Raw genomic sequence first — 26,319 nt, 5'->3', positions numbered from 1 at the left:
CAGACAGTATTGGCAGGGCCAAGATATGAATCCAAGTACTTTTCTGATCATCCTCATTGGGTTCTCCAATGGAGTCTCCAAATCGTAGCTCCTAATAGGATATTCAAATGTGACCTTCAAATCACCTCCATTTTGAATCTTCATATCAGGACAGGGTATCATAGAGGAGAAAGCTAATATAGTATAGTTGATAGGGCACTGGATTTGGAGTCCAAAGGTCCTGGATTCAGAACCTTCCTCATCCATTTACTAGCTGTGTGAGCCTGAGTAAGAGTCACTTAACCTCTGTGTGACTAATCTGTAAAAATAAGGGGTTGGACTCAATGATTTCTAAGGTCTCTTCCAGCAATCTGTCTATGATCCCATGAGCATAGGCACCTCAGGTCCCTCCTCATAGGGAATCCATCTTCTGGTGCACACTGGCTGTATCCCAACCTCTCTCTCTCTCTCTCTCAGAGCCCCAGGCAAACTCCCTTGGGTTATAAATTGCAGAGATGTGCTGTACCTGTGCTGGTAGAAAGGAGCCTCTATCTGGAAATTCCATATACCAATGAAAGCACAAGATATTTCCCAGCCACTATGGAGGCACTCATCATTCAATGGCCCATTCTTCTACTCCTGCGCCCCATAAATGTCCCCCACATGCCCTCAGGATTTGTTGGATCCAGTTTTCCTGGTCATGCTCAGTACCCACTTAGAGTACATTTTGCCCAGGTGTCAGGTAAGGCATAAACATGAAAAGTACTGAAGAATCTACATCAGTTGATCCTAGATATAGCCTCTACCTAACAAGCAAGACTAGGAGACACAAGGCAGAGAACTAAACAGAAGCTTGGCCCAGGAGGCAATGGTGTTCTTGAAAAAAAAAAAAAAAAAAAAAAAGATGAATTCAGACATTCTTTGGTCCTTTCCAGAAAAAAAAAATCAAATAAAAATAACATGATTACAACTGCCTGAAGATATTTATAACTTTCGCATCATTGGGCAGACAGACTTAATGGCAAAACTGCCAGATATTCCTTTACGTTAGAAAAATGTCGGGCATGGAGTGCAGGCTGTTCAGCAGGATGCCCGTATTTCTGGAAGGAAACATTTCAGCATAAAAACAGTAATGGGCAAGAGAAGGGCTAACAGTTGCCTCATACATCTATTACTCTGACATACTGTTACATTAACAAAAATCATCAATAAAAAGTCAGCCCAGCTATTGTGGAAAGGATACAGAGTGAAAGTGTGCATGCCCACCAGAAGACTTTTGTCTTTCAGGTTAATTTTAGATGTCAAGATAATTAGATTTTCCAAATTAACTAACTTGCAGTGACTACAATTAAAAAATATAGTAGCAAAACTTGCATTCTTCATTATGAAGAAATCAGTATGAATTTTTAAATGCCTTTAATAATGAATTCCCTTAAATAGTTTTTTTTTCCTTTGACTTAAGTATAAGACACAAATCTTAGATTCAATTATATTAGACTATCAGCAGATCAAAGGATATAGCTGCTTTTAATTTGCATTCAGTTATGCATTATTCATGAGATCTTAACCTCGAATAACAAATAACAATAACAATAATAAAAATAGCTATTAGCGTTTATAAAGCACTTTAAGGTTTGCAAAGGATTCTACAAATATATTTCATTTAACCTTTTTTTTAACCCTTACCTTGTGTCTTACTGTGTCATACTTTGTATGGATTCTAAGATAGAAAAGCAGTAAGGGATAGGAAATTGAGGTTGAGTGACTTGTCCAGGATCACACAACAAGGAAGTATCTGAAGCCAGGACCTGAACCCATCTACAGGATTGGCTCTCTATCTACTGAGCCACCTGGCCTTGAAGTCAGGAAGACCAGGGTTCAGATCTCACTTCTGGCAAATCCTAGCTGGTTGATCCAAGGGCAAATCATTGAGTCTCTCAGTGTCTGAATATCTGCCTAGGATAATGAGTTTCAGAGAAGACGCTGACCTGCATTAATAGAGGGAGTTTCCCACTTGGGAGTTCTTTCTATCAATGAAAAATCACAAATCTGATTCCTACCCTAAAGGGGAACAGATTGCTGTGGGGACCAGTGGGTTTCCCACAACAGAGGTCTTCAAACAATGGCTGCTGTTGGTGAACACATTGATTATGTTGTAAAGATTCTCTTGGACTGAATGGTCGTAGAGATCTCTTTCCACTCTTAAATTCTGAGCTTCTGACTCTTGGGTTTAAACATCACTGGACCACACTGCTTTACTTGGAGTTTTAGAGGTGGGGGTTTGTGACCTCAGAGACTGTTGGATCCAGTTCCCTCATTTTACACAAGAGGGAACTCGGGTCTAATAATTACATAAATGTTAAATATGTTAAAGCAACAGCTTGTGCCAAAGACAAAGTATTGGACTTAGAGTTAGGAAGACCTGAGTCATATCCAACCTCAGACTTCAAGGTCTCTTCTATCCCCCACAGCCTCTTGGCAACAGACACCATATCTGGAGTGGCCCAAAGACCAAGAGACAGAAATGATTACACAGAACTTGCCACCCAAAGAAGGGAAAGAGAGAGGCTGACAGAGACAGAGACAGAAAGAAGTAGCTAGATGAGAGAGAAATATAACTATTTCAACATGAATTCCTTGATCATCTCAAAGAATATAATAAAGATAAAGAATATCTAGTATTTATGTAGTGCTTTAAGGTTTGCTATTAAAACTGATATCACATTTGGTCCTCACAACAACTCTGAGAAGGAATTGCTGTTACTCTACTGAGAAAGTCAGAGGTTTAGTGGCTTGCCTAGGTTCACCCAGTGGGTGACCGCTTAGGGCAGGATGTGATCTCAGATCTTCCTAACACCAAATCTAGCACTCTATGAACTGCTTATTCATATGCCTCATTTTATTTTGTGCATTTAAAAATATTATTCTGAGAAAACATCCTTAGATTTCACCAGACTAAACAAAGGATCCCTAACATACCCACAAAAAAGTTAAGAATCACTAATAAAAGGTAATATCACCATTCTAGTTGTCCCACTCTAGACTCTCTTCAGCTTATTAATGTCCTTCCTTATTAATGTAGGGTTCAAAACTGAAAGCATTGGCTGGGTATGATCTCACCAGGACAGAATAGATTTCAATAACAATTTGCTCATGCACACAATGGTATAAGAGAATTTCCATTGCTGTACACATTAAGCAATGGTTAGACCCATTCACCTTGCCCCTGGTCGTGAGAGTCAAAGCCTGGGTAGACACTCGGTGTTTCTGAGTATGTGGAATGATCTCTCTTTGGACGCCATCTTCATGAGCTAAGTAGGATCGTGCATTTAGAGCTGGAAGAGAAGCTACAGATACAACCCACTATTTCATAGATAAGGAGACTGAGGCTGAGACAGATTAAGAGACCTACCCAGAGTCACATAGGTAACAAGTGACAGGGCTAAGATTTGAACCAAGGTCCTCCAGCTCCAAATCTAGTGCTCATTCCACTGTATCACACATACCTACAATGAAACAGTGTGGAAGAAGAAGCACACCTGCTTAGAGAAGGTAGATTAGCTTACTTAGGTGGCTCAGTGGCTAGAGCATTGTACTTGGAGTCAGAAAGACCCGAGTTCAAATTTATCTCAGGCATTTACTAACTGTGTGACCTTGGACAGATCACTTAATTTGTTCCTCCATTTCTTCATTTGCAGAATGAGAGAAATAATAACACTTTATCCCTCTTGGTTGCTATGAAGATTAAGTGAGATAATATCTATAAAACACTTCACAAACCTTAAATCTTTATATACATACTAGTGATTATTACTTTCATGATTAATACTGATCAAAAGAGCTCAAAGAATTCAACAAAAATGTCCACATTTGTAAAGCACCTACTGAACGCCCAGTACTGTGATAGATGTTGCCAGGGAAGCAAAACTCCCTGCCCTGAAAGAGTAGTCAAGTGGGAAGTCATGACAGAAGACTTAACTTTTTAAATCTGTATTGAAAACAGTCGAGAAGAGAGGAAACAAGACACAAAACAGGACAAATAATTACATAACGATGATGGAAACAAAAAAAGGCTGGGGGTCACATCAAGTCTGATCCATCCTAGTTTCCCTAAGTTGTGTCTTGACCCCTTTGTCCTCTCTCCCAATAAGTCATTCCAAGTCCAGTGACCATTCTGAAACCCCTTCTTATCACTCCCTCTCTTCTCTGACCAGCTCAGTGGTGCATCAAGGACCCAACCACACTGAGGCATTGAGAGATGCCTATATGTCCCTAATTACTTAGATTTTTAATTCTCCCTAACTAGTTCTGAGATTCCATCAGTACACAATTCCTGTCAATGATGCTAATGGGCTAATGCCAGATCTATGCTTGGACAGTGCTGGAAGCTACTCTGAATATGAGATTTGAGGAACACTGATACACCATCCCACCAGCCTACCATGTTGCCTAAAATATCCACTGTGAGGGACTCTCCTTTGAGTTAAGGCATTATGACCTCTGTTAAAATTAAATTATGCTGGGGGTCAGCTAGAGGGCTCAATGGACAGAGAGCCAAGCCTAGGGACATGAGAGGTCCTGGATTCAGACCTGACCTCGGATATTTCCTAGCTGTGTGACCCTGGGCAAGGCACTTAATTCCCATTGCCTGGCCCTTACCATTCTTCTGCCCTAGAACCAATAGCTAGTATTGATTCTAAGGCAGAAGGTAAGAGTTTTTTAAAAAGAAATAAAGGAATTGGGGGGCACTGGGAAGGCAACCTGTGTTTCCCAAAAGAGGAGGTGGGAGACCAATGACAAACTTGGCTTATTTTGTTTTGCAGAGATGACATTGCTAGGAACCAGAGGGAAGCCTTAATTACAAGTCAGAAATTTCAATTTACTTCCTCCTCAGAGTCTTTTCATTGACTGCCTAAAATAATCAGATATATTGATTTTATATAGAAAACGCTGATAAGCCAGAGCCTGAGCCCCAAACATGGTTTGTTCAGTTGTGTGGTCTCAGCTAAATCACAAGGGGACCTGGAAAATAAGAAGGGCTCAAGTTCCTTTTTTAATGTGTTCTAGCTAAAAGATGTTGGGCAAATAGTAGAGTATCTCTGGTCCTCATTTATGAAATTAAAGAGTTATAAAATTAAAGAGTTAGACTCAGTAGCCTCTGAGGTCACTTTGAGCTCTTGGTCTGTGATTCTGTAACTAGATCACCTCTTAAGAACCATCCAATTCTAAAGTCTGTGATCCTTGACCCTTGGTAATGGACTAGATGAATCCCTGTGTAATTTTAGAATTATTAGATTATATGAATCTTTATGAAATATTTGAAACTCCCTTAATCCAGACTACATTTATTTAAAATACATACTCTTTTTATTTTCAGTTGCATTGGACTTTTTTTATTTAAAAAGACCCTTTATTCATAGGTAGTGGTAGCGGCAGCAGTGGCACTTGTAGCAGTAGCGGTGGTAGAAGGAGTGGCAGTATAGGTGGCTAAGTGTCTACCCCTAGATTCAGGAAAACCCAAGTTCAAATTCCACTTCAGAAACTAGCTCTGTGACCCAGAACCAAGTCAATTAAACACTCTTTGCCTCCATTTCCTCACCTATAAAATGGGAATAAAAACACTTCCTCACGTCAAGGACCTGTCATTCCATCCATGCACGTACTGCCTGCCCTTGACCCCAATATTTATAGATTGCAAACCCTTCCACAGCTTTAATAAGTGAGTCTCAAGAGCTGCTGTCTGTAACCATATTGCATCATTCTATGGCTACCTTGATGATGAGCCTGCCACTTTGAACTTGTTAATATTTCTTCATAGATAATATTAACACATTTCCCTGCCCCCAGTAGCATTAATGAGATTACAAGAAGAATGTTTCAACTACTTATGAAAATAAGCTCTTTTCAAGCCTACTTGAACGTTTTTGAAGCACCCATTTAATCTGTATTTGAGGTTCATATTGTAAAATATTCTCTTTTCATTGTAGCAGGTCCTCTAAGGACCTCTCTACTGGGTAACAATATTGGCCTAATTTGAGCCACTATATCCACTTGAAAACAATTAAATTGCATTTCTATTTCTTAAAAAGACTCAGGCTGGCTCCTCTTGCCCCAATTATTCCAAAGCAAAGAGTTTATACTCTACTTTGAATAACCAAATGAACAAGTAGGCTCCACGGTCACTAAAGCATCCACCAAATAGTCTACAGGGTAGCAGATATATATATATATATATATATATAACTTTAAGAAGGCAAGGAACACTTGGGAGAAAAGGGTCACTGAAAAGAATGAAGGACTCCTATTCATCTTCGCTGATTTTCAATGAGCTTCCTGGAGTACCAGCTCTTCTCAGACCCAGCTCAGGGCCCTTGCCTTTGATAGACCTTGACCAGAACCAGCTACCATCAATATAATGGGTGTCACTTTTGTATTTGGTATCCCCCAAACTTTAGCATGGTGAGTACTTCATAGATATAAGATAGATAAATAGAGAGATGGACAGATGGACAGACAGATGGACAGACAGGGAAGGAGGGAGAGAGAGAGAGAAACAGAGAGAGAGAGAGAGAAGGAGAGGGAGAGAGGGAGATGGATGGATGGATGGATGGATGGATGGATGGATGGATGGATGGATGGGTGGGTAGGTAGGTAGGTAGGTAGGTAGGTAGGTAGGTAGGTAGGTAGGTAATATATATAATCTAATATGGCTCTTACCTTTCTCAACTTCCTATACATCCCTGACAATTAAACCCTAACTCTAGCCACTCAGCCTCCTAGAAGTTCTTGGAGTTAGACCAACTCCCTAAAGGTCAGTGATCATGCACATACTTAAGCCCTACTGACCTCTCCCGTCCTATTGCCTCAGCTGTAGTTACTGGGTGCCCTCTCTTCAAACCTCAGATCACAGGCTCTCTGAATTATAGTTTGAAGGTATCTCAGAGGCCATATGGCCCAACTCATAATCCCCTCTATAACACCTTCTAGCAAGTAGTCATCTTGCCTCTGCTAAAAGACCTTTCATAATGAAGAACCCACTACTAACGTCATCCCATTCCACTTTTTTAGCATCTTTTTCTTTCCATTTCCTAAGCCTAAAGCTGCCTATTTTCCATTTTTAATCATAACTTTAAAGTCTGCCTTCCTCTACTTGTTATTCAGTCATTTCAGTAGTGCTAACTCTTTGTGATCCCATTGGGTTTTTCTTGGCAAAAAATACTGAAGTAGTCTGCCATTTCCTTCTCCAGCTTATTTTACAAATGAGGAAACTAAGGCAAAGAGAATTAAATGACTTGCCCGGAGACACACAGCTGGTAAATATCTAAAGTCACATTTGAATTTGGAGATATGAATCTTCCTGACTTTTGGCCCAGTGCTCTATCCCCTGTATCCCCTGTAGCTACCCTAGCTGCCCTCTCCTCGACAGCCCTTCAAGTACTTAGCTATCGAATCTTCTCAAAGCCTTCTCCTCTCCACGATAGACATCCCTAGTCCTGCCAGCTCACCAAATGGTCTATTTTCTAGACCACGAGAGTTCATTTTCTAGTATTTCTTCATTTACAAAGCAAGAGAGAATATACAAATGCAGAAATAATATAATAGATTAAGGAAATTGGAAGGGCTGAAAAATAAATCGGCCTGTTACCATCCTGAGTGATGCCTTTCTAAAGTAATATATAACTAATGCAGCCCCCCAGGCTCTCAACAGCTCTTACAGATGTCAAAAGAAGGGGACCCCCACATATTTCTTTTTATCAAATCACAAAATATTCTTTTATCATCTTCCTTCATTTTTTGTAAGCCTTGTCTTTTGCCAGCTGCTGCTCTCCATCTGGTCTCCTTCCTCTGCTATCTATCCAAACTCAAGGGGAGTCTTCAGTGGACAATAAATAGGGAGTCATTTAACTGGAATTTATTTTATTTTCATTTCTGAGGGATTATCAAAAACCTAAGATCTGCTCTCTTCAGGAAAAAAAAGTGTGTATATATATATATATATATGTGCATATATATATGCATATATATATATATGCCTTTTAGTTTCATTTTTATAGTGTCAGGGTTTGATCTCTTTTTTAGCTTTCAAAAACCTAGGACCAGGGACAACCAGGTGACTAAGAGGTTAGAGAGAGGTCTGGTGATGAGAGGTCCAGTGTTCAAATCTGGTCTCAGATACTTCCTAGCTATGGGACCATGGGTGAGTTACTTAACCCCAAATGCCTAGCCCTTACTATTCTTCTGCCTTGGATCCAATACTTAGCATTGATTCTTTGACAGAAGGTAAAGGTTTTAAAAAATCTGGAACCAGACTTCAAATTAAAAGATATTACTGTGACAAATGTAGTCTCTGGGACCTAAATATTAAAAATATTTTTTTTGTTTTAATTTAGTTTAAATTAGTTTAAGCAGTTAGGGCAGCTAGGTGGCTCAGTGGATGAGAGCCAAACCTAGAGACGAGAAGTCTTGAGTTCAAATCTGACCTTGGGCACTTCCTAATTGTGTGACCCTGGACAAGTCACTTAACTGCAATTGCCTAGTCCTTACTGCTCTTTTGCTTTGGAATCAGTACTTGATATTGACTCTAAGATGGAAGATAAGAGTTTTTTAAAGTACCAAGGCCATGTCCTGCTGTGATTCTAATAAAACACCCTAATCATGAGCAACTTCACTAGTGGGGAGTTTATATAAGAAAAAATGGCTCAGTGTTGGAGGAGTTGATTGTGTCATTGCTGCTGAGCAGCCTCGAGTGGAGAGGCTGGGACTCAGACCACCAAAGTGGGTGGCCTCTCCAAAAAGGAGATATTCCTGCCTTCTTCAGATCTGTGTCCAATGACTTTGTATTGGAGAGCCCCAAAAATAAAAAACAATACTCAACTTGGAATTGTCACTAGTGGGAGAAGCCTTCCTTGTCCGTGTCACTGATGACTTGAACTATCTTAGAACCACAGATTTGGAGCTGGAAGGGACCTTGAAGGTCACAAAGTTCTCATTTTTCTTTTGAGGAGGCACATCAAGGGTTTAATGCAGTGATGAGCAAAATTTTTAAAGAGGCCAAAGGAAAGGAAATGCTCCTCTGTTAGTCTGTTTCTAAGGCAACTCTTTTGGAGTTTCATTGTATTGTATCCTACTCATTGTATTCTTCAGATTAGGAATAATGTCACTGAGCCAGATAGAACATTTCAGTTTGCCCATCACTGGTTTAAGGGATTTGAGTCAACACCATGTCAATTGTGTGGCCTTGGGTAAGTCACTTTAACTCACTGAGCCTCCATTTCCTTATCTGTGAAATAGCCTCCTGGGTCCCTTCCAGCTGAGTTCAAATTCCACCATTGCTACCTTTTACTTAGATGAACTTGGGCAAGACTCTGGGCACCATTTTCCTCATGAGAAAATGAGAGAGTTGTACAGGATGGCCTTTTGTATCCCTTCTAATTCTAAATCTATGATCATACATGATATCCATGAATAAAATAGAGACATGGTTTGATGAGGGAGAGAATAGTCACAGCTAGGAAGCTTGGGGCTCCACAGGAACTACCCTAAAGTCGTCTCCTCCTAGACCTTCAGACAGCTCATGGAAGCAACCATTTGGAAGCTAAGATCAATGCACGTCCAGCAAGAAATGGAGAAGCCCATGTCATTGGCTCTCCACCCTCTTCGCCTCAGCTAGCTCAGAGTATTCCTCTTGGTGCCTTCTATTACCTAGTTTGGCTTCCTGAATTCTGATCTTCCAGATCTCCCTGGCCTCTTGGGCCAGGACTCGGCTCGTGGCTGGGTGATCCTGGCCTGATTGCCTAGCCCATGCCCACTGAGCCCTCCAGCGTGCCAAACCATCCACATCTTCCTCTCCTCGCCTGGCTGATTATTTTTTTACTTCTTTCAATTTAGACTTCAGAGACTTAGAAGAAAGAGAATCCCTTCACCAATAACGGACAATGTCCTTCCTTTCATACAGTTAAAAAAATCTGCCCGGCCAATTCATTTGCACATAATTTCCCGGGCCATTCTTGGGGAGAGGCTCCCCTCTACATTCCAAATGCCTTCCTGCTCATAGGGCTAACTTACTAGAAAATCGAGCGTGTCTCGGGCCAGCTGCCGTCATCTGGGAAGTGGCAAATGGCAGGTTTTACCTAACTTTCCCCCTTAAAAATAGCTGCCCGTTATCGAGATGCCACTTTTGCTGCCCACCAGAAACTTGTTTATAAAAGAATGCACTGCTAATAACTTCTTTGATGCTGGCTTTGTTGCGTGCCTTCTTTCTCCCTTGAAAACACAAATCTCTCTCTTTATTGATTATTGTCGGTCACAATTGTCGGACACAGAAACGAGATGGATTTTGGTAATGTGCTTTTATACCAGTTTCCATAATGAGAAAGGACTGTAGTCCTTGCTGCTTTCTGCCTCACTTGGAGACGTTGAACGTGGGCAGAGGATAGCCATTCACTTTTTAAAATCTGGAGCCATCTTCTTTCCAATCTATTGTGAGGCGGTGCTAATAGCCTTGCTCACAATAGGAAGCCTGGGGGGATGGCGAATGGCTCTGTAAGCGTGGGGGAGATGGTTGCATAGGAAAAACTGCTTTAGAGGAATTTCATTGGCATAATGTGTGGAGATCTTCCAGTGTGAAGAGTCCATCGAAAGAAGCAGATTCGCAATTTATCTCAAAAGCATGGCCACTGAGAGGTGGTGACTCGCCCATGGCCACACAACAAGCAGGACTCAGGGGGGGAAGGATTTGAATGCAGAACTTCCTAATTCCAAGACCAACTCTCTATACATGGTGCCATGCTGCCTTTCATAATAGTAAAAGTAAAATAATGCAATGATAATTTAATAATAATCACATAATATCAATAGTCATAGTAGTTTTAAGGCTTACAGGGCAACACATGAATCACAAGTCTGGGACGTCAAAACAAGTCCATGAGGTAAAAGGTCCAAGAATTATTAAGATCCCTATTTTGTGGGATCTTATGTTAAATGACCTCATAGCTATTAAGTGTGAAGGTTGTTCAGTCATTTTTCAGTTGTGTCAAACTCTTCAAGACCCTATCTTGGGTTTTCTTGGCAAAGATACTGGAGTGGTTTGCCATTTCCTTCTCCAGCTCATTTTACATATGAGTAAAACTGAGGCAAACTGGGTTAAGTGACTTACCCAGGGTCACATAGCTAGGAAGTGTCTGAGGCTGGATTTGAACTCAGAAATCTGAGTGTTCCCAACTCCAGGTCCCACTATGGCACCTCCTAGTTGCCCTATTCAGTGTTAGGGACAGTATTTAAACTCAAGTCTGCTTGACTCTTTTTTTTTTATTAAACCCTAATATATTTTATATATATCCTTCTATATTAATTTTTTATTTGTTACAGGGCTAGGCAATGGGGGTTAAGTGACTTGCCCAGGGTCACACAGCTAGTCTGCTTGACTCTTGCTTGAGAACAAAAAACATTCACATCAATGCTTCTGATTTAGAAAGAAGGACAGAAGAAAGACATTACTTTCCCCGAAATTCACATAAAAGGGTCATATTATTCCTCCCAAATCATAGTCAACATGTTTGCATACAACCACTCAAATTCATATTTGAAGGTCACTTCTCCAGTGCCTGAATAATAACAGCCTGAGTAGGCAAATTCAAAGTTAAGCTTAAGAATTAGAAGGAGGGGGAAAAAAAACCTCAAGAAAAAGATGGTACCTTGGAAGATAAAATGGAATACATTTCTATTTGTACCATAATCTGAATTCAGTTTAGAGAAAGTTGGCTTACAATTTTTATTCTCCACTTAATTGGCTGTCTGAACATGAAACTATATTTTCCGAAACTAATTAGAATTTCTTGCTAATTAATATTCAAGACCCAAATATGTTATCTTAGCAGTGCGATACATTTCTTTTTTTTAAGTCATCCATGAAGGTAATTATATTTTCGCCTTCTTAAAGTAGGTACGTTTTTTATTCATTCCGTACATGTTTCTGCTTCGCTTCCAGGCAATGATCGAAGAAGCCCTCACCAGAGCAGAATCCTTCTCGGTCATGTACACGCCATTTGCAACCAAAATAAGGGCTGACAAAATAGAGAAAGTGAAAGAGGTTTTCTCAAAAACGCACCCTGCATATATGGAGTATGTGTACACAGGTAACAACCACCCTCCTGCTATTCATTTGTAAGTTATATTTATGGTTCTATTTAACTTTTTTCATAGTTATATTTAACTAAATTTCTACTTATAATTATATTTAACTGTAAAATAAGAATGAGTCCTAATGATGTAGTGCCTAGAGAGCCAGGCTCACAGTCTGAAGACCTGAAGAGGATCCTACCTCTGACACCTACTGTGTGACCTTGAGCAAGTCCTTAAACCTTTCAATGGCCCAATCATTCCTTAAAGATTACAAATTAGATCATTGTTGTTAAATCTTTTCAGACATATTTGACTCTCTGTGACCTCATATGGAATTTTCTTGGCAAAGGTACTAGAGTAGTTTGCCCTTTCTTTCTCCAATTCATTATACAAATCAGGGAACCAAAGCAAACAGTTTTAAGTAACTTGCAGAGGCAGGTGCTAATCCACATTGGGAAATGGAGTTTCCTCACTGGGAGTTCCTGACACAAATGAAATCAAAGGTTTGGATAAAAGAAAATATATACTATGTCATAATTCTTATTTTGAATTTAAAGAATAAAAGCCAGAAAAAATAAGTAGTATAAATCCATCTGGTATATAAAAAGGTGTGTGTTTTGTTTTGAGGAGAGAAAGGTGTTTTGGGAAGGCATTTCTCACCAAAGAGAAAGGAGTAGTGAAAAAGGAAATGAGAAAATGTCCAAAACCAACCTCATACTGAATGTCATGGGTGCCAAGCTAATGGGTATCAGAATTGGGACCCACGATGGGGATGTGATTGGGGATGAAGATGCTAAACAATCACCCTAGTGCAAATATCAATTATATGGAAATAGGTCTTGATCAATAAGAGATGTAAAACCCAGTGGAATTGCGCATTGGCTATGGGAGGGGAGAGGGAAAGAATATGAATCATAGAACCATGGACAATTTTTCATAATCAATAAAATAAAAATTAATTAATTATTTTCAAAAAAGAACTGGGACCCAATTCTTGATCTCTGAATAGGGGGAAAGAAAGTATTGTGAAGTCTAGAATGGAACACAGTCAACCAAAAAAGTCCATACTTTCCCAAAGTCCATCATCCATATCCATAAAGTAGTATTCTAAATTTCAATTTTACTATTGTCCTTCCTTCCAGGTTCTCTCTAGGCTTTCTCTTTTACTCTCTCTTGGTTTCTGCTTTCCTCTTCTCACCCCATTTGCCAACAACTGTGTTGAATTGTTGATTCTCAAATGGGATTCCCAAATGGGATTCCAAGAGACCCCAGGAGAGCCAAGAGGGTGCTAGTGCTCAGTTCTTTCCCATCATGCCTATGAAAGAAGACCTCATCGAGTTAGAGTCCTAGGACCTGGATTTAAATCACAGCTCAGTGATTTGCTGTCACACCTCTGTGACTCTGGTCTTTCATGCCTCTCTCCACTACACCACCTTGATGAAATCCTATAATCCTCGAAGCAGCAGCAGTGAATATTATCGACCAGCCAGTGCCCCAAGGTCACAGCTCTGTAAGCATCGCCCAGTGCCATGTCCTGACCACTGACCTTTGCCAAGGCCCTCACCTGGACAGAGGCAGATGGAAGGGAGGTCGTGGCCAATTTGTCAAGAAACCTTTCAGATCAACTATTGAGTATTCTCTGGACAAGGTGCTTATATGTACCTAGTAAATCCAACAGACTATAATGAATCCTAGATCTCAGAGGAACTGTGGGAAAAGTGTCTTTTTAGGGGAGAACAAGAAAAAGCAAAGCCTTTACCCTTCTGACAGTTGTCTCTAATCTGATTCATTGGAGCCCTGGTTGAGAATAAGGGAAAGACTTGATGATTAGTTCATTTAGCCATGCTAAATCGTTAATAGTTTGAATTTGGGCATTTTATATTTCTTCTAGACTTCCTGAGATTGAGGGTGCTATTGTGAGAAAAACTTAGCACTTAGAAATCCAAAGAGTTGGGGGCAGTGGAGTGGCTCAGTGGATTGAGACTCAGGCCCAGAAATGGGAGGTCCTGGGTTCAAATGTAGCCTCAGACACTTCTTAGCTGTGTGACCCTGGTCAAGTCACTTAACCTCCATTGCCCAGCCCTTACCTCTCTTCTGCCTTGGAACCAATACACAGTATTGATTCCAAGATGGAAGGTAAGGGTTTCTTTAAAAAAAAAATCCAAAGAGTTGAGTTTTTCTGCCATTTCTGCCACCAATTAACCGTGTGGTCTTGGGCCAATCCCTCTCTGACAGAATGTAAGTGTCTGAAGGATAGAATGGATTCATTTTTATCTTTGTATACCAGCATCAAGGACAATGCCTGGAATGGATAGAACTCTGAACCCAGAGTAAGGAAGACTTAAGTTCAAATCTGGAATCACATTTACTAGCTTTGTGATTCTGTTAAAATCTCTTGACTTAAATTCCTTCCGTTGTAAAATGGAGATCAAAACAAGCACCTTCCTCATAGAGTTATTGTGAGGACCAAAAGAGATATTTTTAAAAGCAACTGGGGGCAGCTGGGTGGCTTAGTGGACTGAGAGCCAGACTTAGAAATGGGAGGTCCTAGTCAAATCTGACTGCAGACACTTCCTAGCTGTGTGATCCTGGGCAAGTCACTTAACCTCCATTGCCTAGCCCTTACCACTCTTCTGCCTTGGAACTAATACAGAGTATTCATTCTAGGATGGAAGGTAAGTTTTAAAAAAAATTTTTAGATAAAAGCAACTAGCATGGTGTCTGGCATATAGTAGGTACCACATAAGCTCAGGTACCACCCTGAGCTACTCTATGAGTTACTGTGGTCAAAAAATGAATAAACTCATGACAAACATTATGGTGGTGAGCCTCTCTCTAACCTAGCCACTTCTGTTCTCAGATGGCAGATATACAGTTCTTCATGGCACCTATACTCAGACATTCCTTTCTTCTACCAAAGCTGGAGATCCATATTTTTCTATTCTTATCTTGTTTATTATCTGTATATGAGAGGCAATGTAACACAGTAGACAGCTGACCTTGTAGTAAGAAAGACCCAAGTTCAGGGCCAGCATTTTACACAGGGTAGATAACTTCTCAGTGGCCCTGACAGCTCCCTAGGACTTTCTGTCTATCATCTATCTGTCTGTCTATCTATCTATCTATCCATCCATCCATCTATCCATTTATCTATCTGTCTATCTATCTATCCATCCATCCATCTATCCATCTATCTGTCTGTCTATCTATCTATCCATCCATCTATCCATCTATCTATCTGTCTGTCTATCTATCTATCCATCCATCCATCTATCTATCCATCTATCTATCCATCCATCCATCCATCTATCTACATGTCTAGCTGTTATCTCTGTCTTTATCTTTATCTATATCTGTGTATATCATTTAGCTATATCCTTCTCTATATCTATCTATCTTTATCCTTGTATCTATATCTATCCCTATCTCCAAGAGACAGGGATATTTAGAGATGTAGATATCAGAGCAGAACCAATCTGCATTAGTAAATGCAGAGAGTTGCCTTATTAGAAGCTTTCTTCACAAACTTCACAAATTTCACAAATGAAATCACAGCTCAGGTCTATTAAAATAGTTTTATCTCCTTCTATGTGTATATATCTTCTCTTCCTTTAAAAAGTAAGCTTTGAAAGCAGTAACTATCTCATTATTATCTTTTTTATCCTCCATGCCTTACATTGTGCCTGACACAAAGTGAATGCTTAATAAATGTCTCTTTGATGATCAGTTAATAATCCATTCCAGGATTTTCATAGGATAAAGGAGTTATAGATAGATAATCTTAGAGACCATCAAGTCTGTTTTATAAATGAGAAAATAGAGAAACTAAAAGATTATGACTTCATAATATCTAATATGCATAAGGTTTGCAAAGTACTTGCTATATACCATTCCACATGCTCCTCCCATTGACCCTATGAGGTAAGTGCTATTATTGTCCTCATTTTGCAGATGAGTCACATGGAGGTTTTTCAGTGACTTACCTGTTTGTGACTATTAGGGAGCCACAAGGTTGATTGTTGTCCTTCCTACTCAAAGAAGACCAAAATGAACAAAGCTGGTGATATCTTTTGAGTTGAGCGTAAATTGGATTTAAGTGAGGCAGAGTTGCCACACTCTTTTTTCCAGAGTCATTGAAGTCAAATGTCAAGAAAAAGGTGAAGATGACTGGCATAGCTCAGGATGCAATGATGACCTTGGCTTCTACAATGTTTGGCTAAGCTCTAAGAGCTCCACAGCACCTGCTTCTGCCACCTTCGTAGCCACTGGAGAAAATTGTTTTTATTTGCCCACTCCACCAGGGGAAGTCACCTTCGAAATGAGAATGCCTTGTGCATTCTGAGCCCTATTGGGTACCCTCAACCTGATTAGCCAGTTCCCAAGATGGCTTAGCAGGGTATGGCCTCTGCATCTACTACAGCTTCTTGGAGCTAGGTGGAAGTTTGGTTAGGTGTTGGGTGAGAGAAAGTTGGCTCAAAGTTGGGTGAAATAAAGACTCCAAAGGTGGATAAGTGGCCCTGAAAATGGCTTGTCAAGAATGCCAGAAATTCTAGTCCTTCCTGAACACACTGTACACCCCGCATACTCAGTAAATGTCAGTGGTAGAATTTGGATTTAGCTCCTCCTGATCCCAAGTCTAGCGCCATATGTCTATGCCTATAATTTGCAGACTTTTCTTTTTTATTCTCTCAGACATCTTTGAAACACCTAACCTCTTAGAATTACCATAGAAATACACATAAATAATCTCCTTCTTCCCCCAACTGTACTCACACATGGATGCCTAAAGATAAATATATCTGCATATGAAGTCATACATGGATGAGTGCACACACACACACATGCACAGACATCGAAGAAAGGTTTCTTTTGGGAAAGTACTGGCCATCTCAGTAGCAGCCAGAACCAAAAGAAATGGTCTTTAATCACAGCAAGGAACAATGGGTAAAGACAATTATATCTTCCAACAGGCTAAAGCTGAAGGTTATAGAATCTCCATCTGTAGAGCTCTTGGACTGACAAGCCCATCCCACACTGCCATTTTTGCTGGAGATGTAGTTGCAATCATTAAAACTTGGAGTCTCACTAATACCTCCTATTCTCTCAATGGGGAGCAGATGGGGGCTGGCACATTTGTTAACATCTTGAAAAGCCCATGCCCACACCCAGGTCACCTTCTTCAAACTCAGATAGTACTGAATTCACTACTTACTGATTACATGACTAGGAAACATGCCCAGCTCTCTTCTGGCAAAGGAGGCAACTGATGGTAGTAGCCGGGAACCGTGCAGAAGTGCTCTTAAAGAGCCATCTCCCACCCCAGAATATCTCACTTATACACTAGCCTTTTCCAAATGAATTCACCAAAAGCATCCATTTTCAACTATATAAAAATACATTTTATTGAACATCTCGGCTAAATTTATGGTTGTGTTAGTACTAAGAATACTTTTCCCTTCAAAGACTTTGCCTTGCAAATAATATACATCAAATTGGGCAACCTATGTAAGGAATGCTTAGCTAATTTTATTCATCTTTTTTTATAATACCTCAAATGTATTATAATTTACGGAGATCCAAATTTTATTCTCATATTATCCAGAGAATATTTAACAACCCATAAAAGAGTCAATGGAAAGAAAGTATCAGGAAAGAGATGGAATTTCATGGAGAAAACAGTGTAGTCCATTGAATTAGGATACATGGAAAGTGTAAAATGGTAAAGTCCCATAATATTTAGTGATTTACACATTTAGAAATACTTTGTAGATTTAGTCCCTCCTAGGATTCACAAACTGTAAGAAAAAATTAGTAGCTGACATTCACAAATAAAATTTGTTTAAAACCAAAGGTAATGAAATATTGAAAAGTAAATACTAAGTATTATTTTATTATATTATCATAAAGTGCCTCTAAAAGGCCAAAATTGGATGATGTTTACTATCTAAGTTACTTTAGGCAAATTACTTACTATTTCCATGTCTTAATTTCCTTATTTTTAGATTGAAAGGATTAGGCAAGATGACTTCCAAAATCCCTCCTAGCCCTAGATCCACAATCCTTTGGTCCATATTAAAGTTTTAGAGGTGGGCAAACAATATTTACAAAATAAAATTTTTTGTATTCTGGAAAATTGTGGTCTTTCAGTAAGGGTGGGGGTCACAGATTGGACCCACAGATGTTTCAATTCATATAAGAGCTCACTGTTATCACAGGGCTAAGCTATATATTGTTTGGGGAGGAAAATTACTCATTGTAAAATAGAGCAGCCACTCATTTTTCTTGTTAAAAGAAAAGCTCAGTTTGATTCATGCTGGGTAGTCTGTGTACATCAAATAAATAACAATTTCCTAGCACCGGATTTTCTTTCTTTTCATTTATAAAGTTTTTGCCTGGGATTTTATTCATATATTCCAGCAAAAAGAATGCAGTTCTGCATATTTTTCTACAGGCATGGCTGTATTTTAATAATAATAAAGTAATCTAATAAGCATTTGCTGACTTTTCTTGATGGAAATATCAAGATTTATTTATGAAATAAGTAAATATTCAGTAATGTATCAAATCCTTAGCAATGCTTAATAGAAAAGTTTTCTGGTTCAGATATCAATTACTTCAACACTTAGGTGGATGAAATAAAACTTTATCTTATCAGTCCAATTTAACTCCCAGGAGTAAATATGTACTACTAGAGAATAAATATATCGTTTTTAAAAAGACCTATTAAAGTTGCTTTGCAGTTAAATAGATAGCTTTCAGTCATCATTCACTGGTAAAGATGATATGTCTTTATGTTATCTAAATTAATTAGTATTCTTCCTTCTATTTCTTCATTCTAAATGCCATCTTGAAAAGTATTAGGAATAATTTATAGCTGAAACAAGAATTTCCAAGTTCAGACTCTTTTTTCTTCTTTATATCCAGGCTCCAAAAGGGAACATTGTGTAAACAGCCTAGGAAGCACTAATAGTATCCTTCCACATTGAGGAATAAATAGATTTGAGCAAAATTGCTATAAAGTGAATTATCATAATGCAGCTTCTATTTGTTCCATTTGAACCATTTGTGTAATGTGTACTATTTATACAAAAGATGAGTTCTCAAAGTGAAAAAAAATCCCTCAGTAGAAATAGCTAGTACTTTCCTAGATGTGATTTAGTAGGTATGATGTGTATTTTCTTTCCACATCCTTAAAACCTAAAACCTGATACTGAGAAGTTTCCTCTCTGTCCATCTCTAGCATCTTGTTCTCTCCACATAAATGACAACATTTATTCAATAATATCTCCTATTTGGGGTGAAACCAAGATGGCAGAGTAAAGCAAGGAACTCACCTGAACTCTTCAAAATTCCCCTCCAAGAAAACCATTAAAATAACTCCTTAAAATGAATTCTGAAGAACCAACAAAAAGATGAGGCAAAATAAGTTAACAATTTTCTAGACAAAGAAAAGTTAGAAAATCAATAGGAAAGGTCTGTTGCAAAGGAATGAGAAGGTAATACAGTCCAGCATAGGACATACCAGCTCAGGACATGCACCAGCAACAGGTCCTGCAGGTAACTGAATAGGCAACAGTAGCAGCAGTTTCTAGAACTCTCCACAGGTTGTAAGAGGGTCAGACAACTGATCAGGAGATTGCAGGGAGCCTTCTGCTGGTACTGGGAGGAGGACTCTGTTGCCTTGTCCATCCATGGCTGTAGGTTACAGTCATTAAGTGAGGAGGAGCACTAGCAGGAGTTGGGAGCCTGGTCACAGTCTCAATGTGGAAAAGAATGCTTGTGGTTGTGCACAGACCAGGAAAGCAATGATGACACCTCTCCTTCAATTATACATCTTGGAAAAAAAATTTAAAAATAGACCCTACCCCCCAGAAGTAGCTCTGAACACAGGAAAATGAAAAACCTGTAGCTTAGGTCAGTGTCCTTCACACCCTAGAGTAGAGCCCAATTTAAAAAAAAAATCAAAAGTGAAGAAATAGACTGGGAAAATAAACAAACAAAAAATTAACCTAACTATGTAAAATTATTATGGTGACAGGGAAGATAAAAAACAAACTAAGAAGGCTACAATAGTGTCAAAACAACCACATACAAAACCTCAAATAAAAATTTGAATTGGTCTCAGAACCAAAAATTAATTCCTGGAAGAGCTCAAAAAATATTTTAAAAATCAAATAAGATAGGTAGAGGAAAAATTGGGAAAAGAAATGAGGATAATGCAAGAGAATAATGAAAAAAATTTTTCAACAACTTAGTAAAGGAAGAAAAAAACTAAAGAAAATAGCACTTTAAAAATAGAATAGGCCAAATGATAAAAGAGGCACAAAAATTTATTGATGAAAAAGAATATCTTTAAAAAAACAGCTTTGCCCAAATGGAAAAAGAACAACAAAAAATTCACTGAAAAAAACAACTTCTTAAAAAGTCTAAAGGAGGTACAAAAAGCTCAATGAAGAAAATAATTTGTTAAAAATTAGAATTGGAAAAGTGGAGGCTAATGACTCCATAAGACATCAAGAAACAATAAAACAAAGTAAAAAGAATGAAGAATAAAATAAAATGTGAATTATCTCACTGGGAAAACAACTGATATGGGAAAAAGATCCAAGAAAGAACATCTGTTAATTAGTTTACATGAAAGCTGTCTTTCAAGAATTATGAAGGAAAATTGCCTTCTAGAATCAGAGGGTAAAAAAGAAGTAGAAGAAGTCAAATTAAGATATGAGAAAGAGGGATGTGCTAGAAGAAAGAGGAGGGGAGACATAGAATGTGGTAAATTATCTCATATAAAAGAGGCACAAAAGAACTTTTATAGTGGAGGGGAAGATGGGTGGGGTTGACAGATGATCCTTGGAACTTACTCTCATCAGAATTGGCTCAAAGAGGGAAAAGCATACTCAGTTGTGCATAGAAATATATTTTAGCCTACAGAGAAGTAGGAGGAAGGGAGGCACTAATAGAAAGGTAGATGTTGGTCAAAAGCAATATGTTTTTGAAGAAGGACAGGACATAAATAAAGAAAAAGATAAACAAGGGGAAAAGAAGCATAAAGGGAAATACACAGTAATCATAAATATGAATGTGAATGAAATGAACTAGCCCATGGAATCAGGCAGCAGAGTGGATTTAGACATTAAAATGTTACCATTAGTTAATTAAGGGAGCATAGAATACCTTAATAGTCAGATCTATGGATAAGGGAGGAATATATGGACCAAACAAGAGACAGAAAATATTATAGGATATAAAATTGATTCTTTTGATTACATTAAGTTTTTGCACAAACAAAACTAATGCAGTCAAGATTTTAATGAAAGAAGAAAACTGGGGGAAACATTTTTTCAAGTTTGTCTGATGAATGCCTCATTTCTCAAATAAGTGGAGAACTAAGTCAAATTAAAATAATGTAAGTCATTCCCCTACTGGCAAATAATCAGAGGATATGAGCATGCAGTTTTTAGGGAAAAAAAATTGTCAATAGCTTGGTAAAGAAATCAAAGCTATTTATATTCATATGAAAAAATGTTCTAAACTACTATTGATTAGAGAAATGCAACTTAAAATAATCATGAGGTACCACTTCACACCTATCAGACTGGCTAATATGACAAAAAAAAAGAAATTACAAATAGTGGANAAGGTGGAGGGAGAGAGAGGAAAGAAGGAAGGGAGGGAGGGGAGGGGTGGGGAGAGGAGGGAAGGACTATAAAAAAATATAGTACCTCTTTTGTGGTGGTAAAGAATTTTAAACTGATGGAATGCCCATCAATTGAGGAAAGCTGAACAAGTTGTGATATATGATTGAGATAGATTACTATTGTGCTATAAGAAATAATGATCAGGATACTTTCAGGAAAACTTGAAAAGACTTATATGTAGTGATGCAAAGTGAAGTGAGCAGAACCAAAAGGATACTTTACACAAAAACCATAATGATTGATGATCAACTGTAAATAATTTATTCTCAGTAATACAATAGTTCAAGACAATTCTGAAGGACTTATGATGAAAAATGCTCTCCACCTCCAGAGAAAAGAGTTATGTAGATTGAATGCATTTTGAAACATACTTTTTCTTGGGTTGTTTTTTGGAAGGGGTCTGTTTTTCTTTCACAATATATGGAAATGTGTTCTGTGTGACTGTACATGTATATCCTATATCAAATTATTTGCCTTTTCAGTGAAGGAGGAAGGAATGAAAGGAGGGAGAATATTCAGAACTCAAAAATGTTTTAAATGAATGTAGAAAATTATTTTTACATATATTTGGAAAAAATTAATTTTTTACACTAAAATGTCTCATCACTCCTGATGTACAACTCATTGTTGATAGAGTAGCTTATCAAAACCTTAGGAGAGGGGGCAGCTGGGTAGCTCAGTGAATTGAGAGCCAGGCCTAGAGATGGGAGGTCCTAGGTTCAAATCTGGCCTCAGACACTTCTCAGCTGTGTAACCCTGGTCAAATCACTTGACCCCCATTGCCTATCCTTATCACTCTTCTGCCTTGGAGTCAACACAGTATTAACTCCAAGACAGAAGGTAAGGGTTTAAAAAAACTTTAGGAGATTTGAATTGTTTCTAACTTTCATTCTTCTAAAGTCATGGTTTTTCATGACTTGTAACTATATAGCATAAGTATTAGGCAAGAAATAAGCTTTCATGCCATCAAGGTTTTTGAAGTCATCAAAAACACTATCAAGTTTCTCAAATGACCAGCCTGGTCACCTCTTCCTACTTAGTTCTGATGCCAACTCCTTATCTATTAGTAATAACTATCCAAAGTTGGCTTAGTGGTGAACTATTGTCTATTGGTATGTCTTTCAAATCCTGCCTCGGTTGTTCTGCTAATTGGACAACTTCATCATAGTCATGCAGTGGTTCCCCATTTGTTGGTAAGTCAGGTAATAGTGTCTCTGGATTTAACACACTACACCTTTTGAGCCGTATGTTTTCATTTCCCAGAACTATTTCATACTTTGCTATCCATTGGTCAGAAAACGCTTAGGTATGAAATCTAAGCAAGAGCTTCAATTTGATGTGAGCAAAATACAGTGAGTGGACACACAGACTTTTGCACTAGCAATGCTGCCACTGCTACTCCTCGCAGACATGGAGCAATGCCAGCTGCAATAGGATCCAACTGCGAACTGTAGTAAGTACAGGATGGTGATTTGGTCCTAGGGTCTGTGCTAGAACTTCCGAAGCTATCCCTTTATGCTCATGAACAAATAGTTGAAAGGCTTAGAATAACCTGGGATCTCAAGGGCTGGAGCAGAAAGAATTGCTTCTTTAAGCTTTGTTCAGGCTTGGGTTTTAGTGGTTCAGGTTCTGAATTTCTGGTTAGATCAGTGAGACACTTGGTCAGCTCACTATATCCAGGGATCTATTGGTGACAGAATCCCATTGTATCAAGTAGTGCACGGAGTTGCCACTTTGTCTTTGGTACACTCAGTTTTGGATGTCAGCCATCCACTTTTGGAAATATTTCTAGAACCCCCCCCTCTATAGTATGAACCCTAAATACTCAACTCTTGGCAATTACCACTGAAGCTTTGCTTTGGAGATCTTATGTCCTCACTGATACAACTTACAAAAGAAATTTGCTATCCCTTAGACAAAATTTTCCATTAGAAGACACTAGAAAAATATCATCCACAAAATGCACTAGCTTGCTTTCCTTAAACTTAATAGTTTTTAGATCTTTATTTAGGATTTGGGAGAACAGTGAAGGGCTTTCGAAGTAGCCTTGCAGAAGATGACACCATCAGTAGGAATTTCCCTCCCAGGTAAATGCAAAAAATCTTTTGGAAATCTTTATGGATCAGGATGGAAAAGAAAGTATAACATAAGTCTAGCACTGTAAAATATCTGGCATGGCTGGGTATGGAAGAGATAATTATTGCTGAACTTGGAACTGTAGGGTGGAATTTTACAACATAATCACTGATTGCTCTTAAATCCTGTACAAATCTGTAGGTGCTGCACACATTTTCATCTAGTTTTGATTTTTTCACTGGGAGTATGGACATATTGAATTCTGAGATGCAGGGTACTATAATTCCTTGTTGTAATAGCAATTCAATAATTGTTCTTGTCCTTTCCACTGCTTCTTTACTTAGTGATACTGAGGGATACAAGGTAGAGGTTTCCCCCTTTTGTTCTCACCCTAACAGGAGTTGCTGACTTAAGTAAACCTACATCTAAAGAAGACAATGCCCATAGACCGCTTAGTATATCCTCTAGTATAGGGTAAACTGATCCTCTTTCCCCCTCTGTCTCAGCTGTGTTTAAGAATAACACAGGAAACAGGCTTTAGGATTCTTCTGGCAATTCTAAAGATATATCTCCAGAGGGTATACACTGAATTATAGCTCTTACTTTGCACAGAAGATCCCTGCCAATAAATTTACCAGGGAATTCGGCATAAGCAAGAAGTGTTCTACAGATAGAGGAACCAATGATACCATTTTGGGTTGTAACTTTTTACCCTTTGTGGTGTCCCAGTTACCCCCACTACATCCATAGTCCCTACATATTTGCACTCCTCAGGGGATGTTTTCAAAACAGACTTACTAGCACCTATATCCACAAGAAGATCATAAATGTATTCCTCTACTTTCAATGATACATGTGGTTCCATGCTACTTGATGGTGAATGAGTTTGAATTACTAGTGCTAAAATGGATAGATCTGGGAATTGCATCTCTAATTCCTATCCATCACATCCCACCTCCCCATTGTCTTTTGCATCACTGCTTTGCCAGGATTTTACACTGCAATTATTCTGCAAGGATTTATTTGCTTCACCACACCTTCCTTTTTTATTTCTATTTCTTTGTACTCACCTGATGTTATTGTATCAATGTTTCCTTTCTCACAATTTGCATCTATTCCATTGCTCTCGGGTAGTATTTTATTATTTATATAGTCTTTCTCATAATCTTTGTTCTTGTGTTTTATCACTATGCTGTTCTGTGCACACCTTCATAATGCACAGGTGCCCCCTTTTGCAGATCCCCTTTCTGGCAATTTCCCCCTGACACCTGAGAGTATTTTGGTCTTACACAATTCTTTACAAACTCCTGCATCGTTTGCAAATCAGCAGCTTGTTGGGACCCATGGCAACATCCGTGATTGTAACAACTATTCTGGTCCTCTCTCTCTCTCTGGTGGTATTATTATTATGGAACCTGTTGCTGTTATAATTATATGGCTCTGCCTTATCCATTGCTATTACTATAATTGTTGCCTCAGTTCATCCTGAATGCTTGACCAGAAAATTGTCCCCTGAACTAAAACTCCCACATAAAAAGGCTCACTCAATTATACAGATATCATCTAGGTGGGTTTTGCCTAGGTTGTCTGGGAATAAACTCAGGTTTGGGTCCATATGATCTTAAAGCTGCAATTACCTTCACTTCTTTTATTTCACTGCCTTTCAGTTTTTTATTTGCTTCCCTTATTTGTTTCCTAAGATCATCTATCGGGTCACTTTTGTCTTCAGATTGTCTTTTTCTGCCTGATAAATGTGACTAGCTTTTCTTTTTAGCTTCTCCAAGCCCATATTATGCCAGGTTGGACAGTTGTTTCTAAAGGGATTCCTAACAGCAGTGCAGGAATTCTTCACAAACTGACCACAAATATGGTTAAGATTTTCCTCCATCAGAACATCCATCCCAAGTAATTGCTCTGCTGCTTCTATAATTCTATCTAGAAAGCTTGCAGGTGTTTCCCCAGACTATTATCTAATTCTTTCAAATTTGAACCAAGTATCTGGGCACTTAGAGTTTGCTTTCATGACTTCCAAAATTGATTCCCTTGCTTTCCCCAAAAATCTATAAGATTCAACCAAATTCATCAGTAATTAAAGATCCTGTGTTGGCCGGGGTATTAGATCAGGATTGTTATGTGTTTGTTCTATGAACTGCTGTTTCTCCCTCTTTGTCAGAAGCTCTTCCATAATAAATTCAAAATCCTGAAAATCAGGATCATAAATCTTAATCACCCTCTTAAATTCTTTTATCGCTTTATTAGGTTCTTCCTCAAATTGGGGCATTCTCTTTTTTTTATGGCCTCCAAGTCAGCTGAGGTAAATTACTTGTGAGACTTCACATGTACTATGCCAATGTCAGGAGCAATGTAGGACATGTCACGGAGCAGAAACAGACTAGCAGGATTATTCTCTAGTGCCTCACTTTCCAGCTGAAGCTTTGTGGGTAAT

At 38.6% G+C, this 26,319-nt stretch overlaps 1 protein-coding gene across 1 annotated transcript in view; it reads left to right on the top strand.

Moving 5' to 3' along the window:
* Positions 1-26,319, top strand: part of SPATA16 (spermatogenesis associated 16) — a 285,343-nt gene that overhangs the window by 183,512 nt on the left and 75,512 nt on the right. The window contains exon 5 of the mRNA XM_044667756.1: positions 11,966-12,113. Coding sequence (XP_044523691.1) covers positions 11,966-12,113 — 148 coding nt within the window. The remainder of the gene's footprint in view (positions 1-11,965; positions 12,114-26,319) is intronic.

Source organism: Gracilinanus agilis, chromosome 3 (assembly GCF_016433145.1).
Source record: "Gracilinanus agilis isolate LMUSP501 chromosome 3, AgileGrace, whole genome shotgun sequence".
Classification (NCBI taxonomy): domain Eukaryota; kingdom Metazoa; phylum Chordata; class Mammalia; order Didelphimorphia; family Didelphidae; genus Gracilinanus; species Gracilinanus agilis.
The sequence above is the reverse complement of the archived record's forward strand: the minus strand, read 5'-3'. Positions and strand labels throughout refer to the sequence as shown.